Source organism: Chroicocephalus ridibundus, chromosome 5 (assembly GCF_963924245.1).
Source record: "Chroicocephalus ridibundus chromosome 5, bChrRid1.1, whole genome shotgun sequence".
In the NCBI taxonomy this organism is placed as follows: domain Eukaryota; kingdom Metazoa; phylum Chordata; class Aves; order Charadriiformes; family Laridae; genus Chroicocephalus; species Chroicocephalus ridibundus.
This window is the reverse complement of record NC_086288.1, coordinates 35533601-35552619: the sequence shown is the minus strand read 5'-3', so window position 1 is coordinate 35552619 and position 19019 is coordinate 35533601. Positions and strand designations below refer to the sequence as shown.

Genomic DNA, 19019 nt, shown 5'->3' with positions numbered 1-19019 from the left:
CCGTCCTACTACCTTCCCTTTCCACACCCAAGCACCACACTTGCACGCATTTGCTTCTCTGATCCTCTGTCCACCAGCACAAAACATAGCTTAAGGGGTCTTGGTCTCCTGCCAGCACTTGCAGTATTTCCCATGCCGTTGGTTCATAAACCTCAAACTCCTGTGTGGAGTCAGCAGTGATGCCTGTGTCTCCTACGATAAGACAATCCACCCTGTAGGTCACTCCTCCACTGACATTTCCAGTGTGTGCGTACAGCACTTTGAACACAACGAGGCAGTGATGTAGCTGCCCTGTTTGTTAGTGCCATCCAACTACTAAACAATGCCAAAAAACAGGCAAACTGGAGAAAAGACTCCATCCAGAAGCTGGGTAAACAAAGATGACCTATATGGGCTCCACCATCTGTTACGGCTTAGTGGTAACTAGCCGCTGCTGAATGGCCACGTGGACATACTATGAATTCACAGTGTTGGACACAGCCTCTTCTTTCCTCCCGATGAGTGAGCCCAGAAAGCCTGCGATCCAGGAGCACAGCCAGAGCATGCCGATCCTGAACCCTTCAAAAGCTGAAACTTTGTAAAGAGTGACAGAAAGAGGGTGAAATTCAACAGTAAAAAAGGCAACTTTGTCTTTCTTTTTCTTTTCTTATTAATCACAAGCTTTCCTGCTAAAAAATCCTGGGGGAATGATGAATAAAAAAGGAAGACTGGCGTACCTTAGCCTATTAAAGGATAAAAACAATCCGCAAAATCAATGCAAGTTAATTTTCCACAAAAAATACAAACACAAACCTATTGCATATTGTATTTCCAATGGAAATACTACTGTACAGGTCAATTTTCACCTATAGTCCCCAGGGATAAATAATATTTCCAAGATAAATGCTCTGTAGAGGCAAAATTTCATCCATATTTCTGTGTACAATTCTGGCCATTCACTTTCAAAAGAAATTTTTACAAATTGGAGAAGCTGCAGAAAGGGGTTGATAGTTTGGTTAAGAAATGGACAGCCCATCACTAATGAAGATACTACAGAGCATGGACTGTTGAGCTTGGCAAAGCAAAAGCTGAAAGATGCAATGCCACCTACAAATGCCTCTGAGTAAAAGCATCAGAAACAGAAAGAGTTATATAAACTAAATGCATTATCTTAACAAGCAAATATAAACCGGCCACAAAGCAATTCAGATTGGAAGTCAGATGTAGGTTTCCAACCGTCAAAGGAGTAAGAACAAGTATTAGGGGCTATGGTAACAATGCCTCCAGCAGTTCTGAGAAGCGGTTTTACCAAGCACATGATGGGACTAAATCACGTTAGCTTTCTGGCCTTGATGATCAAGGATGTCAGTATTACCAAGCAGCTTAAACACAACCACCTCTAAAACAGAAGACAATAGAGGAAAAAAATAGACACACACCATGCAGCACTCGGTGAGCTTCCTCACAGATTTCCAAGCAGTATCAGTAGACTTCAGAGGTAGGGATACCTTTAGCATATCGAACTAGACATTGCTGCCCAAGGTTACAACTCATTCATCCCAAGATGACAAGGGATGTGTAAATGAGGCTTACGCTCTCCTGAATTACACTGGTATTTTACTTCAGTGAAAAATTAACAGGGGAAAGCAAACGTGCACAGTTAAGTGAGTATGACTGGTTTGGTTTAAATGCTTTTTTCACTACAAATCTCCATCACATGTTTAATAGTTAGGTATCCTTAAGTTTGCACATGTGTAGTCACTCACTCAAACCTCATAGACCTCTCTTCCTTCCGTAGCTTCTGAGCCTGAAATATAAACTGGACAAAACAGAATCATACTAACTTTTATGGGATCTGGATCAGAACATTAGTAGGGTAAATTGAAGGAGGCACTTCTGGAAAGAACAGCTATCTGTAGAACAACATTTTTCTAAAAGGAACCCAAACTTGAGCCATAAGCTCCTCTTCAGCATTTAGATCTTGTCTACAGTCTTCAACAGCTGAGGAGCCCGTCCCACTGCCTCAGCCTTTCTGCTCAAACCAGTGACATTCAGTGAACTGAAGAGTAATTCCTCCATCATAGCCAGGCACAGGAAAATGACACCCAGAGCTAGGAGAACTGAGTCAACACTCTCTCACAACTCATCTCCTATGACAAGACTGGTGCCAGGTGGCACCATGCTGCACTGCCAAACGTGACCTCAAGCTTGTAATCTAGAGAAATAAAGCATAGGAAAACGTTCCTCGCTATGCAATAAGGAAAATGTCAAATGCTCCCCAAAACTTTTCTCCTCAGGAACTGGGACAGAAGTGTGAAGCAGCAGAGTCTGCATCCAGGCTTCAGACGCTACCTGACAACAATCCATTGAGTTAGATGCGAAGATGCAGAGACACATGTCACGAACAGCATCTAAAAAACCCTTCTCAGTTCTAACCCTAGCACTCCAAATTACAAAACCTGAAGATTTCTGGTTCCTTCATAAGAGTCTGTGTATGCCCAGAAGCAAGCACAGCTGAATGATTACAGGAAAGAGACTAGTACAGAGAAAAAGAACGGAAGAGAAGGAAATGGTGCATTATCCTCGGGTGGAGGTAAGATTGACCTAACGTATATATAGCGGACTGAAAAACGCAATCTGAGCTGAGAATTTTTCTCAGGTAGAACAGAAGAACACATCACAAAGGCAATCAAAGCAGCTTACATTTAGATAAAAAATTAAATTCTATTACATGCCAAGATATTCCAAATACGTTTTTGAAAAAACTAAATTGGTGTACAATCCAAAAGAAAATTTGAAAAATCCATTTTCCCAGTTAGTTATTCACTTGAAAGGTTCTGTATGGCCTGGAAGGCTATGAGAATACCTGCAACTGCAACCAAATGGGAGAAATTATTAAAGCTTCTTCCAATTGCAACAGTTATGCCTTGTAAATCTACCTTGCTGTATCCTCCACAGCTTCCTGCTCTAGTCAAGCTGAGGTAAGCAAAGCTGGTATCTTCACCACTGATACAGTCCAGTTGGACTCCCAGCTCTCGTTCTCATCCATGCAGCATGCCGTGCTTTTTAACCATGGCAAACTGTTGGTGCAGCCCTGCTGTGAACTGGCACGGGGAATGGGTCTGAAGTAAAAAGCAGAATAAACCAAAACAGCTACCCCCGCCCCAGCTTTGTAGTACAGTGGGTTTTTTTCAGGACAGAATAATTCTCCAGTTTAGTTCAGAGCAGGGCCTCACAAATAATTTTGTCGGCACAACTGAGAGGACAGCACACCACAGGAGCATGAACGAGAACAAGTGGGAATAGTTTAAATGCCAAAGACTGTCTCATAAAACCAGAACACCAGCTGATCACAGTAGCCCTGTATCTTGCGACCTCTCTCCTGCAGTCACTGGTACTTGGACTTTTTGTTAACGTTCCTCGCATCCCAACAATCTGAGGACAAAAACCTTTTATGGCTAAGAAGATTTATGTTTCATCTCCATTTGAAACGTATACTGTACCAGTGTGTGTGATGGCTGGATGTTCTGAATGTGTGGAAGCAGTAAGTAGGCGTTTGCTAGCTGCACTCTAGGTTCTTCTGGAGAAGACATCAGAGTTCCCGTTCCAAAAACCTGGTGTTAAAAAAAAGGTCATTACATCTAGTCAACATCTAGCATTTCAGTTATCATACTAACATGCAAAACCATTTTGCCAATAACAACAATCTTCCCAAGAAACAGATCAGTTTTTCACATTAGATTCTTTTAAAAGACAATTTATAAAGATCTAGTTTGGAAAGTAACTGTACACATAAATGGCACTTCAGCATCTTCCCTCATTCAGGCACCATTACAAAAACAAAACAAAGCACTCATCAGCAGAGCATCAGGTTATCTCAAACAGAAACTATCTAAACTCTCTTACTATTCTTCAGACAATTACAATACACATATCACCACTTCGCAGTGCAATAATTTCTGGAAAAACTTTGTTACTAGTCCAATTGCAATTGAATTAAATACCTTCGCCTTAAAAATTTAGTAAAATATTTTTTGATCATTTTGATTTTTAAGTCTGCAGTTTTCAGAGCACTATAAGACTTGCAAGTTGAATGTCTTTACTGCATTCATATTTGGCTCCACCAAGACTAGTTTATGACAATGAGATTCAAGATAGCGGGAAAAAAAAATCATTAGAAGTTAAGAAAAATGCCTTGGGGTTTTTTCACTTGTATGCAAAGATTTATTTTTTTTTTAATAGCAAAAAATACACGTTTTTAATTAAGAGGACAATACAATGCATTCTGTGTTCACTGAAGATCTCTGACTACAGACAGAAAATATCACATCAAAGGGAATGTGCTATTATTTTTTTAATGGAGGCATTTACAAGTATATCTTACTATAATGGTACCTATTCTCCTTTTGGGTGGGCCTTCTGTACGTACTCTTGCATAAATGCTTTAGAAACATCAAACATGTTTCAAGGCTTTTGGGCTCCCAAAAGCACTGTAAGTGTGCATCAACCACTCAAATTATGCCCGATTTTGAAACTCTTAAACCTAATGCAAACCGAAATCATGGGCTCTGTTTCAGGTGGCTGGTGAAACTGTCCATGAAAACCAGTCCGTTACTGATTTTAGCAGTAGTCCAACAGGAGATAAACATTGTTTGGTGGCACTGACAACTGCTTCGCCACAACTTGTTGATAAAAGGCCCTGGCTGAGCTGACCAAACAATACATCAAGGGGTCAGGAATGAGTGCAAGGAGAGGAGAGATGTCAAAAAGAAAAGGTGAATCACTCTATAATGCACTCTTTCCTCATCCTTGAGGAAAATTTCCTGCCAAATGTTGCATTACTTCTAAGAAATAATAAATAAATGCAACATTTGTACTAAAAAAACCACGTATTTCAATTGAACTTACCTATTGCTTCAATTTAAGGAGCTCTGTTTTCCAGCACAGTACCAAAATACGGGAATGGAATAGCTGGATGGTTGATTAAAGTTGGTGTTGTTTTTAGATCACCGAATTCAGAGTTAGATTTTTCTTTAACAAATTAATAAAAGCAAAGGATTTGGAGTACATGACGTCCCTTATAAAAATTAAAAAAGCTTAAGACTTGCATGAATCCACTAGTTAATCAGACAATAAATAGACAGCTTTAATGCACAACCATTATTTCCATGTTCATGTTTTAAGCACCTAAACCTCTCACCCTGTGCTACATCCCCCATGTGTTTACATAAAATCCTGCAGAGTAGCTGAAAACCACCTAAACCACCTAAAATATTTCCTAAATAGGTTTTTCATGACAAATGCATTCCAGCACAGCACAGTCTAGACTGCAGTATTATATGAAATCAACTAGTAGTGACAGCACCACTGTCTTTTAAGTGCACACCTACAAATACGTTTAAGTTTTACTTAAACAAGTAGCACCACTAGCAGTAGTAATTTTAACCATATACATGTATGAGGGATCATGAGACTAGCAAGATCTGGTAAAAGGAATGAATTGTAAACATTACTTTACCTGATTTGTTTCAGGAATTCAATGAACTCTGAAAGTTTCTAAGTTCAAGAAGTACGAAAATCAGTTTTTAAAACACAAGTAAATCCAAAACTCAAGCTAAAAATAAGAGTAGCTACCTGATATGAAAGTACTCCATGAGATGAGGTATTTATAAATAATGAGCTTTCAATACTGCCTTCTTCTGTTGGCAGGAAGAGTACTCTGAAAGAAATTTTTCCCATCGCTGGAATCACCTGCAGAGACCACAAAGAATCTTACTTGCTTGGTGCCAGTGACCACAGTACCCACCATTCAGTCGCACGGCCCAACAGGCATTCCCCACATGTACACCCCTATCCGTAGATCCCACTAAGTAGAACCTCAGCCCTGAGAAGTTTCACGTCTCCACAACTCTCGACTCTTACTACAGAGAAGACCTGAGACCATGCAGCAACTCGCCATATTACGGCTAGAGTTTCTCAGCTAGCTCGGGCCTCATCAGTCAAGACTCTTTTTTGCAGGAGAAGTTAGTCATGCAGCACTGACAGCCTCTGCGGGCACAGAAACGCTTCCCTGCATATAGGCACCTATTACAAAGTGAATCAATCCTCGCTGTGATATATAGTCAAATGAGTCAAAGCTGAACTCGGGCAACACAATTAGTAACCAAATAGGTCTAACTGAAAGAACAACGACGTTTATGTCTGCACAGTAGTATCCATTCAGCCATAGTAAAAATAACACATCAGATGAAAGCATAATAAAAACCCTTTGCACATCAGCACAGGATAAAATCTGGGCTTCATCAAACTGAGATCACAGTGATTCATTCTTAACATGTATTATATTGTTATACATCGTTAAACAAAATTCAGAGTTAAAATAATGGTCTTAGATCATAAGGCAATTACACTTATAATTGCAATACAAAATGCATAAAACATTTCACTGCAGCTTTTTTTGAGGAATGTACAAGACCATTCAAAAGACTGAAAATTCAAGGCTGTGAAACACCCACATGCCTGTGGATTACTGCATAATGCTGCATAGAGCAGAATGAGATTTAAACAGCCGCTCTAACACTGAAAAATTCTTCTCTTTCTCTGTTACTGTAAAACACATTTCCTACTGTAGGTTTTGGATGTCTTCTCCCTTACCACTCTAAGTAGAAATGAGCAAAAAAAAAATGGTAGCAAAACAGAAAAAAGTTGGAGGTCCTACAAAAAAGCACGAAGAGAAAACAGAGAATGAAAAGCTTAGGCCAAAGGAAGCACGAAGGCTTGGCACTTGGCCATTACATAGTTTCCAAAAGTACATCAACACTCACCCGGCTATGAGCAGGAGACACATGAAACTGTCTAGTAGCTGTAAACACTGAATTCACTACAACTTCTCTATCTCTACTAGGGTTGTAGGCATGCAGCATTTTAGCTCTGGGTAACCCCAGTAATCTAAAAGAGGGGAAAAAAGAGAAAGAAATTATTCACTTTATAAGCACAGGCAATGCATAAAAAAGGCAACAAAACCAAATCACTCCAAAACATGACATTTCCTAGTTGTAACTATTCTTTGGAAACATGCCAAACAAATTTTGCCCTTTAGTATACAAAGGCAAATAAGTAACATTGGGATGTGATAGGTGCACTTAGCCAAAACTCATTTGAGTCACCAGGAGTTCAAGCAAAAAACCCAACCTTTAGGAGGCACAACGTTTTGAATAAAAAAGTTTAAATAACCAAAGTCTTGTTTTGTCAGCTAAAGCAACGATTCTTACAAGGCTTTTACTTTAGCTAATACATCCTAAAACCAGCATCTTATGAATTCATTCTGTGCATCCTCTGGAACATTCCTTTAACTCACAAGGGAACTGTGTTTTTTTTCAGTTACTGATAGACCAAAGGATGATTATCCTTTAGGAATAATTTTTAAGGTTCCCTTAGAGGAGAACTAAAAAAAAATATATAAAAAAATCTCAAGTATGCTACCAGTATGTTTTGCCTGGGACTTTGAGGATTTTATTTTCAGAAGTTAAAGGAAGCAACAAGTTCCCCCTCCACTAGGAAGGCAATTTTTCAAGAAATAAAGAACTAGCATGAAGAACTGATTTGCAGAATCACCTGAAATGTGCCCAGAATGTGTTACAGTTCCTTATTCCCTTTTTCTCTTTCCTAGAACTATGTTGGTTTTCATTTACAATGTATTGCAAGGCAAGAAACACAACTCCAGCTCTGCGGTAATTACTTACTATTTCTCTCAGAGGATGGCATGATCTAATGCTCTTTACCCAAATATAGCCCAGCGTAGTTGTTCCTCCCTGCTTCGTTATTAATCAAAATAACAATAATGTAAGATACTTACTGCATTCCAAAATGCAGAACTGATGGGTGAAAATGTAAGGCCTTCCCATTTGCTGAGAAGCTGAAAAAAAAGGGAAAAGAAGCCACAATTAATATTTAGTGGCCATGATGCTACACATTGCAGGGAAGGAAGATACATTACAGGCTCTGACTCTTTATATTCTAAACAACCTCTATTTCCAAATCTTTTCATACATCTCTCGCTGCCATAAGACTGGTCTTTTAAGGTTTCCATACAACAGCACATGCTGGAAAGCTCATGCCAATAAAAGCGCAGTTTGAAGATTCCATTTTAGAGGCAATGCTGGCTTGCACAACCTCCCTTCCTTGCACGTATCCCCTCAGACATGCTGATACACCTGTTTATGGGGCTGCGCAGTGAACTACAGAGGCAAAACAGTTCAAAAGTGTCCTGGGGAATGAAAATTACATCAGCATGGAGCAGATCCCCAGTCTCATCAATTCAACATTCACACAAGCACTGGTAAAAGCACACCTGAGAGATGCAGGGGTAGAGGAGTAAATAGCAGCTTGGGCAAAAGCTGACATCAAAAGAAGTGCTTGCCTAGCTCTGGCTTCAATGCAAAAGCCAACTCGTTTCTTATATGCAAAAGAGAGTAAGAAATAACGTGAAACACAGACATCATCATCTTTCCTTTGCCCTAGGAAAATTCACAATAAAGCTCCCATCAGTTCTAGCACATTCTTAACTTATTTCAACATGAATTGATGCCCTGTAACATAGACAGAAATCCCAGGATATCTTCACCGCTTTCTCAATTAAAACTTGTCCTCCACAAGTCCCAACAACCACAGCAGTAAAAAACAAGCCCAGCAATTGTGCATTACATCTACGCACCCAGTGCTATGCTGTTTAAAACCTCCCCAGAAGCAGTCTGCATGATATGTAGCCAGAACCAGTTTCATCTTTACTGGATGACACTAATAAGCATCCTAGCAAGGATGAGTCTGAGAAGGGAGGGACGAACTGTGGTCTCATTAGTTATCCAGCTGCTTTGCATAATGTGTGGTAGTACAGTTAATTGGTCCCTAATTTAAAAATGTAGTTCTGTAACATTACACCTTTAATATATTAAAGTACCTACATAATTCTGTTGTTGTATTCCAAACCAATAGAGACACCATAATTTATTACTAGTTAGGAAAAATCAGGTTTATTATTATGAAAACATTTCTCATACAAGGCAGCAAACTCCCTTGTGCTGTAGCTGAAGGAATGCAATATATCCATGTAGTGTTTCTGGGGAGCTGCTAGAAAACAGCGAAAAGAACAGATGATGCAGAATTATGAAGTCTGCGTGAATAACAGTCTCCTTCCAACCACCTTGTCTCTGCCCCAGCCAACTCTTGCTCTGCTCCTAGAAACAACGCAGCAACCAGCACCTTCCTTCCCCTTCCAAAAGTCAGCCTCAGAGACGTACCCAGAAGGAAAGTCTGAGTACTGCTGTTGTAAACACACACAAATTAAAATTACTACTAGAGTAAAAGCCTTTGCGGTAAAGCACATTTCTTAAGGGTCCTCAGATCCTTTTCTTTTTATACGCACACACATATATAGCAAAACTAAAGTTAAGCCAGTAGTTTATGCACTACAGTACCACCTTGAACCCCATTACCGCTTAAGTTTCTAGCATTTTACGGGTACTGCTGAAATACTTTTCCCACCAGAAAAAACCTTTGCTGAGAAGGGCAAGAAGCCGAGTGTTCTGCTGTGCCAACTTATGTAATTGGCAGCAGCTCTCCGAGACTTACTAATCTTCCTTCTGGGGAGCTCCAGCAGCACCAGCTCTTTTCCTCTCAGCCCTCGCTCTCTGCAACACGCACCTAACGCCCTGGCTGCAAATGCAGCCACGGATGTAGCAGACAGCATTTCATTCTGTTTGGGTGAACGACGCCATGCTGTGGCGACGGTTCTTAAAAATGCACTGTATTACTACTGCTCAGACAACAATCACGGCAAACCCTCCAGCAGTCAGAAAAGGGGAAAAGCCCTGTGAGAGCAGCAGCAGAGCTGCCAGGGCTGCTGTTCCGTTCCTTCTGGAGAAGGCAGCCTGGACCTGGGAAGGGTGAAGCTGAGCCCCAGCTTGCGAACTCGGCAGGCTCTGAGCCGACTCCTGAGCATGGACGTAATGCCAGAGCATCCCCGCACACTGCTCCCCAGCAGCCCCAGGAATGCACCCTGTAGTTACAAGACACCCAGCTTCTGCTCTGCACCCCACAAAAGCTGCCGAATTGCTCCAAGCACCAGCCTGGCCCTGAAAGCAGAACTGCCACATTCCTGCAGGGCTGCACTCATAACCCGGCCTGGTGGCCAGATCAAAGGGCCCCTGCACCACTTATCGGCGGCCCCAAAGCAGTGCCAGAAAATAACTCAAGAGCTGAGTTTATTCAACAGCAGGACTAGCAGAAAGGGAAACCTACCACTGTTTTGTTTGTGGGGTCTTCCCCCCCGCCAAGGGAGAAGACAACAGGTTGGAATAGGGACAGGAAAACAGGCAGGGGATCATCTGCCCATCACACCTGAACAACCAGGCTGCACTGCAAAGCCCACCGCTATAGAAAGGGACAGGCCCACCTACATTAGAAGTGTAATTCTCCAATGTGTCACCGCAAGTCTCTTAAAGCCAGTGGGAGGCTGGCAGCACACCCTTCTGCATCCCCACGCTCCAAACACAATTCAACACATTCAGATCTCTGCAGGGGATCTGACAGGGAAATAAATGTCAAAGGCAATTTTTTAAGACATTTAAAAGTTGAGGTCCCTTTTTAAAAATCAAACTTCTACTTTTTGGATATTTGTTTTTTATTTAAGAACCTCATCTGACTATTAGATTCACCTCAAATTATACCAAAAATTTCTCTTTTGGCTGCAGACGACACGTCCAAAAAGTACAAGTCATTTCATGAGAATGTTACAGGCCTGGGAAAGACACACAAATATCAGCCTAAGAATGGAAGCCTTGAAACAACAAATGAGGAGAAACAGTCCTCTTCATAACAGAAAAAGCCTGGTTTCCAAATACTCTTTAATTGCTTTTAAAATCAGCTAACATCACATTAAGCATGCTGCCTAACAAAGATGGACTTCACATTCAACGGCATCGCTCTGTCTTTTCAGGCAGACCAGTCAAACACTTGACTTCTGAATGATAAATGTTGATACAGCAGGTGAATTCCAACATTTCAGGGGACATTTTTATGCACGAGTGAACAGAACTGGAGGGAAATGGGAGAAAGAAATAGAAGAGGGGAAGGGAATTACTGGCAACTACTTTAAACACTATGCAGCAATTGCTTTTGTATCAAAAAAACTCGTTTAACTAGTCATCTAACTATTATCATAGTACGGTTTGGGTTGGAAGGGACCTTTAAAGGTCATCTAGTCCAGCTCCCCTGCAATGAGCAGGGGCATCTTCAAATAGATCAGGTTCCTCAAAGCCCCGTCCAACCTGACCTGGAATGCGTCCATGGATGGGTGTCCTGGTTTCCGCAGGGTCCGGCGGGGACACACGTGTTCCACCCCATGTGAGCCATGCCCACTCGGAGCTTCGGGGAGGGGACAGGAAGTCGATGCTTGGAGCAGGTGGGGGTCCTGGGTCCAGTGGGTGAGCGGCGGTTCCATAATCGTATTTGTATATTCCTCTATCCGTGTTAATGTTGTTGTTCCCTTGTTCCTTTTGCTGTTGTGTTAAATTGCCTTTGTCTCAACCCACGAGTTTTGCCTTTTTCTTCCGATTCTTTCCCATATTTGGAAAGCTCGAGAGAGTGGCACATGGTTCTCTGTTGCCATCTGAGGCCAAACCACATCAATGGGGCATCTACCACCTCTCTGGGCAACCTGTGCCAGTGTTTCACCATCCTGATTGTAAAGAATTTCTTCCTTCTACGTAGCCTAAGTCTACCCTCTTTTAGTTTCAACCCATTACGCCTTGTCCTATCACAACAGGCCCTGCTAAAAAGTTTGTCCCCATCTTCCCTGTAGGCCCCCTCTAAGTACTGAAAGGCCGCAATAAGGTCTCCCCAGAGCCTTCTCTTCTCCAGGCTAGACAACCCCAACTCTCTCAGCCTGTCAATGGAGAGAGCCCATCACTCTCCAGCCTAACAATTCAATGCCCTTCCTCCTCTCCATCCTCACAATATATTTAAAATGCTGACACCCTGAACCCTCCATCTCCAGAGAGAAAGAGTAAGAACTGCTGAAATACTGGGGAGATGAGGGAGGGTCACCCAGGGCAGAGGACAAATAGGGGGCAGGAGAGGGTGAGCCCCAGAGACCCGCAACTCCAGCTCATCCCTGCGACTCACACAGAACACCCAGCAGAGAGGGGCAAATGCCAGCACCAGGGACACTCGCCGAGAAGAAAGGCGGATGGGGAGCAGAAGAAGAAGAGGGGCCAGAGGAGAAGGTGAGGCGAGGGGTGACACAAGGGGAGCAGACCAGGATGGAGGAATGCAAGAACCCCCAACTGCCTGTGCAAGCGGAGAAACACGTCACCCTAGAGCAGCAGGTTTGGTTTGGGCTGCTTCTTGTTGTTGTTGTTTAAAAGGAGCACGAGCTGTAAAATCTTAAGCCACCACATGCCCTCTACTGAGAAGCCCCAGAGGTAGCATCAGAGGAACATGGAGAAGTTCCAGCCTTTTGCAACATTTCCTGCTCCAGGAAAGAACATTTTGGGTGTCCTGATGATGTGGGACTTACAACAGGGGATGCTGATATAGGGATGCTCGCTACACACACACTGAGTGTGCTGTTAAATACATAGCTGAAATTGTTTTGCCCTCCCTTCTTTCAGTTCTGTCACTCTGATGCAATTAGTAAAAACAGGTAAACAACCGGGTCAGTATGATTTTTATACATTTATTTACAGACCCCAACCCTATTATTTATATGCAGTGTATATTATCCACAAACATTTGTTCCAAATAAGCAAAGACCCTTTTATTTCCCACAAAGTGCAACAGAAAAAGATCTTTCTTCATAGCAGTATCCAAGCAAAAGGCCAAATCTACTCTCAACTAATTGCTGGGTTTTGTGTTGATGTTTTCTGGTTTTGTTGTGCCTCTGTTGTTTGGGTTTTTTTTTTTAATAAAATTTCAAAATGAGTTAATTCATCTAATTATTACATAAAACACTCAGGAATTTGCAGCATAAGCTGCATCTGATCAGAAGCAAAGGGAAGTTTCCTGTAAGGAAAATTATCCCAGTGTCCCTTTTTCTTCTATTAGTCCCTTTAAGTCTTCCTTGTATCTTTATTTCTTTACTTTAATTCATTACTTTAGATTATCTTAGAATGCACGTTATCTGGCGAGTCAGATAGCAACATCTGTAGTTGAGAATAAGCGTAATTGCTACTTGGTGCCCTTTCTTCATCCTTCCTTTTTATGCCCTTTGTTGACAGCAGATGAAGAAAACGCAAGTAGGAGGGAAGGCATTTTATTGTCAGGCAGGGCTTTTTCTTTATGGTTGCAGGGTTTTCTTGGAAGCAGCAGGCAAAAACGACTGGATTCTTTAACGTAGAAGAGGTCCCTTTTGAGTGAATCTGATTAGGCAGTACTGTTTTATTTTTCAGTATATTGATAAAAGTAAAATTTGACTTATGTTTGGCATTTTGGCACTTCGTACATTCAGCGCAGGAACATCAATGAACCCTCAGGATGAGGTTCTGAGATCCAAAAGCATGTATGTATGGCATAGGAAAGAACAATTTTTGTATGTAAACTGAAACTGAGAAATGAAATTAAAACCCCCTTATTTACTAATTTAGATTCATTCCTCTAGACTATACCTGATGAAAAGCAGACTGAGAATGAGATTTACATGTACAGAAACAAAAAAAAACAAATACTTTTAATAGTTCTAATTACAGCTGATGCAAAGAAATCATTTTGACAAACTAAAATTGTTAAGAGGAAATTAACAAGTTAACATAGCGATAGAAACAGATCCCAGCAGCAGCCGAACCAAAGTCTGGTGCAGAGCTGATACAAAGCTTTGGTTTGCCACACCATCTAGTCCCTCTCTTCTCTCAAACTCCCATTTACTAAAGGCAGTAAAAGCCCCAAGCAGTAGTTATGAAGGTTAAACCACAGCTCCTGGAAGACAGACAGCAGCTTTAAAAGAGGTGATAAAATTGTTTGGAAACACAAAATGAAATCTTTTCTTTACCATCAAGGCAATTCAACCAGAAACACAAACAGGAACATCATTAAATGAAGATTTTTTTGGAGCCAAAATTAATTCTTTTCCTAGAAGCAGAAAGAGTCATCGGAAAGTAAGTTTACCTTGCAAGAATACAGCTCACAGGGAAGCTGTATGTGCAGCACCCAGAGAAGGGCAGGCTCCCATGGCCTCAGCCCTACCATGCTCACCACCTCAGCTCTGGAGACTTTACAGGACTTCTCCTGAAGCCCCATACCTACATAAGACTCAGGTGACAACATATGAACCAGTCTGTGGCTATTTTTTTTTTTTTTTTTTTAAGAAAAAAAAACATCCAGCAGATAAAAGAACAAAAATGTGAATTTTAAACACTGGAAACCTAGAAGTCAAAAAATTCCAGTATTTTTAGCACCGCATTGTTTAGGGAAGAGGAGGAGGAGGACTGACTCACTGCTTGTGAATGCTTGGGGATTGGCAACCCATCGCGAGGAATTCACTTATATACTCTACCAGAGAACTGTGCTGCTTCTGAAAGAAGGGTGGGCATCTTTATTTCCTCTGAACTATGCTACGTACATCACGGACTGAACCCTAGACTGTGGAAAGCAGGAAAGGCCAAAATGGAGTCACCCAGCAAAAAAAAAAAATGCATATGTGTGCAGGCCTGCTATTTTGGCTACGGGAAAAGAGGAAAGAGGAGCTAAACCAAAATAAACCAGTGAAATGGATGGGACAATCTCTCTCTCTCAAAACAAATCCCATGATTTATGGCCAGAGCCATGATTTAAGGGGGCAGACGGGTCTAGCGCTTTCTTTTTTTTCCTTTTTTAACTTCTGAAGTTGGTAAAACAGCGCACAGCCAAGAGTGGGCTACTCACAAAAGTTTCAATGGGCTGATGCTTAGTTTATTTTAAAAGGTACCGAGCTAAAGAGGTGGGTAAGCCTAACGCAATGCATAAAGCACAAATTGCTCTCCGCTACTTTAGTTGTGCCCGTCGTGCACTGCTCTCCTCCAGCAACTTCAGCAGCCTCCTCTGCTCCTCTCTGCTAGCCCCTGTGTTTCCACTGCCATTAGCTGTGTTTCTGGGTTACCTTTTCTCCTCTCACTGCCTGTGCTCCCCCTTTCTATAAAATTCTGCAGTAATGTTTATACAAACCCTTCACAGAATAGTTACCTAAGCCAGCAGTGCTTCAGGTTTGTTTATTACAAAACTACAACAAAATTGCAATGACCAAACTCACATTATCTCACAGTATAGCGCTTACAAAGTTGCATTTCTCAACGGGATGTAAATGGAAGGACACAGATAAAAAAAATTGGCTTTTCTCCCCCTACCCTCATACCCAAACAGTCTCCTTGAAAAACGTCCAGAGAAGTTAAATGCGGGCCACAATAAAAATCAGAATATGACTCACGAAGAAATCTAGCAGAGAAGATGAGCAGTGAGGCACGAAGCGCTATAGCGAGCATCCTGGTGAAAAGGCTTTCTTCTCCAGATGTGCCTGTGGTTTGTATTTTAGTAGCAGCAGCAGCACAATAAACTGTGTTTAACAGTAGAATGGAATTATTCCCTCCCATAAAACAGTCCTCAACTTCTGAAATAGCCGAAATCTGTACTAAATTAAGAAATTAAATTCACAATGACTTGAGTTCATTTGAAATTGTTTTCTGAAACCTCCTCTTTCGAAATCTTTTAGCCACCCAGATTTCAAGCAACAACCAACAGTCTCTAGAGATGGTCCAGAAATGTTGACAATCAGAACGTATATAAACCCCTAGAAACCACCAAGCACAGACCTGGGAGAACAATATATGGGTTATCAGTGAATTTGGCATGCAAATCAGGCACCCACATGGCCTAAGCTGAACCTGCAACTACTTGTGGACACAAAAAAAAAAAAGGGAGTCTTGTTTCAGCTAGGCTGAGAAATATCTAAGTTATTTGTTTTGGATGAGTGTATGTGGTCCAGTAGTTCAAAATGCACACCAAACATATTTTCCTCTGAAGCATCTCTATCACTGCCAGCAAATCCCAAGCATCCTGACAAGCAGAATATCCACCTTCGTTTTCCTTTTTTGCTTCATATAATTTCACAACTGCCTGTTCATTTTGCAGTGTTTCATAAGGCTATCTCAAAGTATCTAAGAGAATGGCAACTGCTCTGAAATAAAACCCTTAGTTTGCCTTTCTTTTTTAAGCTTCTTTACAATTTAACTTTTTTTAAGAAGTCAGCAATCTTCTGTTAAAATCACAGAAGCGATCAAGTTTACTTTTTTTTTTTTTTTTTTTTTTTTGAGTTCTTCCCAAAAAAAAATTAAAAGAATCACTTGCCTAATACAACAAACTCTTCTGGCTCCTCCAGGAGCCTTGGCATTCTTGACGTTTTATCTTGAATTACCAGCTCCTGGACTTCTGGGGTTATGAGAAAATACTGCATTCATGTATTTTTACGCTTCCAGCGTATGAGTATGTGAAATAAAAACACAAATCACAAAGCACACAAAGCAGCTCCTGCTATTTTTCCCCCCTCTTTAAACCTCAAAGCTTTTCAGCCAAATTCACTTTTTTTGAGTAATTTGCTTACCCTGTAGTTGCCAAACCCTCAAAAAACCAAAAACAAACAAACACCAAAAAAGCCACAAACACAAAAACCCCCCAACTTTAAACCGCCTGCATAACCCAGGTATGTTCTTCAAAAACTGACGCTAAGATCACAAATAATTTCAGAAATGTTAACTTTTGCCTATCTTACTTAATTGACAAGCTTTAAAGAAAGGCAGTCAAACCTGAAAACACTCTGGCCTCCTTTATACATGTAAATAAACGGCTGCTTTTTGAAGAGCGCTGCTCAACTCTCACAACTCCAGATCACTTCAAGAAGAGTTATGAGACTCCACACCTCTGAAAAAATCACACTGTTTATCCAAGCTCCTGCCCAGAGTCTCTAAACTGAAAATGAAACGTTTTCAAGCGGAGGTGTGCTACTATCGGCCTTTTTCAGACACTTTGAAAACATGAACCCTAGAGAAAGGGCGCACGGAGAAGTGCCTAGAGAAAAGGCTTCCATGGTGTCAGCACGCTGCCTTCTCCGGATAAAAGCAAAGCACTAACTGCAAGCCTTGTGCTGAAATACCATGAAATTTAAATGACTGTTCCCTACCCACAGATTTCAAAGCATTTTACTGAAAGCAGTCGAATTTGCACAGCAAGGCCCTGTGAAAGAGGTAGGATAAAAGAACCTTAAGAAAGGCAGAAGACAGACCCCACGCCCACCTGCCTCGTACCTAAGGAAAGCATGCTTATTTTTACTTACTAGGTAGTAAAGTATTCAATTCTGTCCTTGCAACGGCAAAACCACAGCAGAAGATTTTAGTGGGGAGGCTGTTTTTAAGCAGTCTTGTACTGTACTAACATAATTAGGAATCTAACAAAGGGAGAGACAGATTCAAGAAGAGACAAATGTCAATTCTATCACACCTGTCTCAAGTAAATTAATTCCCTTAAAAACAACAATGAACTGCTTTTCTGTTCCCGCAGAGTGTCTATGGGACAATAAGTAGTATAGAAGGGAAGAGATCCAGGTGAAAACAGACCTCACCTTTTTAATGCATCAACTGCAATTCTGTATTTACTGCTTAAAATAAAAAAATCGTTTCCTCAAGCACACAATTTCACTCAACAAAAAACAAAATCTCCCTAGGCTGAAGAGCAAATTTCTGTCCATTCAGCAGCAACCCTCCTTCAAGCATTTCCCTTTCCCACGCTGTGGCAACGCAGCATTTCTGGGGCTTGGGGGACCCGTCTCCCGCCTGGAGAGCAGGGGGAGCCAGGGACGGGAAGCACAGGGGGGGCCGCCAAGCTCACGGCAATAGGAAGTTACATTCTTGTCAAATATCATTGCACCCAACCATTTCCTTTTTCTACTTACAGCCGCAGCCAAAAATTTCCATCTTGACAGAAACCATTTTAAGTTAGAACAGTTCAGCAAAAAGCATGAAAGAGCTCTGTGGTGGCTGATAAGCTTGACCTGCTTAATAATTAAGAGTGATAATCTTCCTACAGCAATTAAGAGTGATAATCTTCCTAAGCGAGCTGCCTTTTGCTGTTTCTTCATTAATCCATGCTTTTCAGTTGCTTTGCATAATGAAAGGGCACAGACCTGTAGGATAGCAAAGGCACAGATTTGCACGGTAGATCTTTAGCCCATAGGAAACCTTTACAGTGAACCTGTTAAGTACTAAAAATTCCCTGCCCTTTTTCCCCTGAAACAGAAAAAAAGAATATTACCTATAAAGGAAACTAAGCAAATACAAGAAAACTCAGACTTTGGGCTTAAAAAAAAAAACAACAAACAAACCACCAAACACAAACCATAATTTCTGCTTTTAATTTATTCCCTTTGGTCCGAACAATGCACCTGATACCACCTGCCCTGAAAAGAAGCCATAGAAAAGTCAGTAAGTTTACATCTTCTGAAGATGCAAAATCCAAGTTTGACACAATAGTGGAAGACATCAGCCTGGATTTTGCATCACTTCTCTTTTGGGAATTTCAGCCCAAATCTTAAAAAAAAAACAAAAAAACAACAAAACAAAACAACGAACAACATATAATCTTTAAGCATTAACTTTTAAGCGCAGTAATTTAGCTACAAACATCCAATACCATTCCTTGTTTAAGCCAACATATGAAGATGGACAACCAAAATGGGTTCAGTATGGAAAATCGTACAAGTTATCTACAGGTTACTTTACCAGATAGCTTCAAACTCTACAACTGTGGAAAAGCAAACACTACAATACACAGTTTAGATGCATTAGCCAGTAAATTAGTTCACAAACTAAGACACTGGGGAAGTCCCTCTCAAAAACTTAAATACATGCACCTCCTTCAAAATCCTTTTACCAAACATTTGCTTGAGTAACACATGAAGACGAGCTTTCTCAGTGCTGTTTCAGTTTTATAAGGAGAAAAACTATCGCTGCTATTGATTGCCAGACTTA

The 19019-nt window shown here is 41.1% G+C and overlaps 1 protein-coding gene across 5 annotated transcripts in view; it reads right to left on the bottom strand.

Annotated features, from left to right (window-relative positions):
* Positions 1 to 19019, bottom strand: part of TMEM131L (transmembrane 131 like) — an 85423-nt gene that overhangs the window by 40619 nt on the left and 25785 nt on the right. For all 5 annotated transcript variants that reach the window (XR_010071145.1, XM_063335454.1, XM_063335456.1 and 2 more), the window contains exons 4-7: positions 7835 to 7894; positions 6804 to 6927; positions 5614 to 5730; positions 3483 to 3593 (exon numbers count right to left, since the gene is read on the bottom strand). Coding sequence is in view for 4 of the 5 variants with exons in the window: in XM_063335454.1 (XP_063191524.1) it covers positions 3483 to 3593; positions 5614 to 5730; positions 6804 to 6927; positions 7835 to 7894 (412 nt within the window). In the remaining variant the exon portion in view is untranslated. The remainder of the gene's footprint in view (positions 1 to 3482; positions 3594 to 5613; positions 5731 to 6803; positions 6928 to 7834; positions 7895 to 19019) is intronic.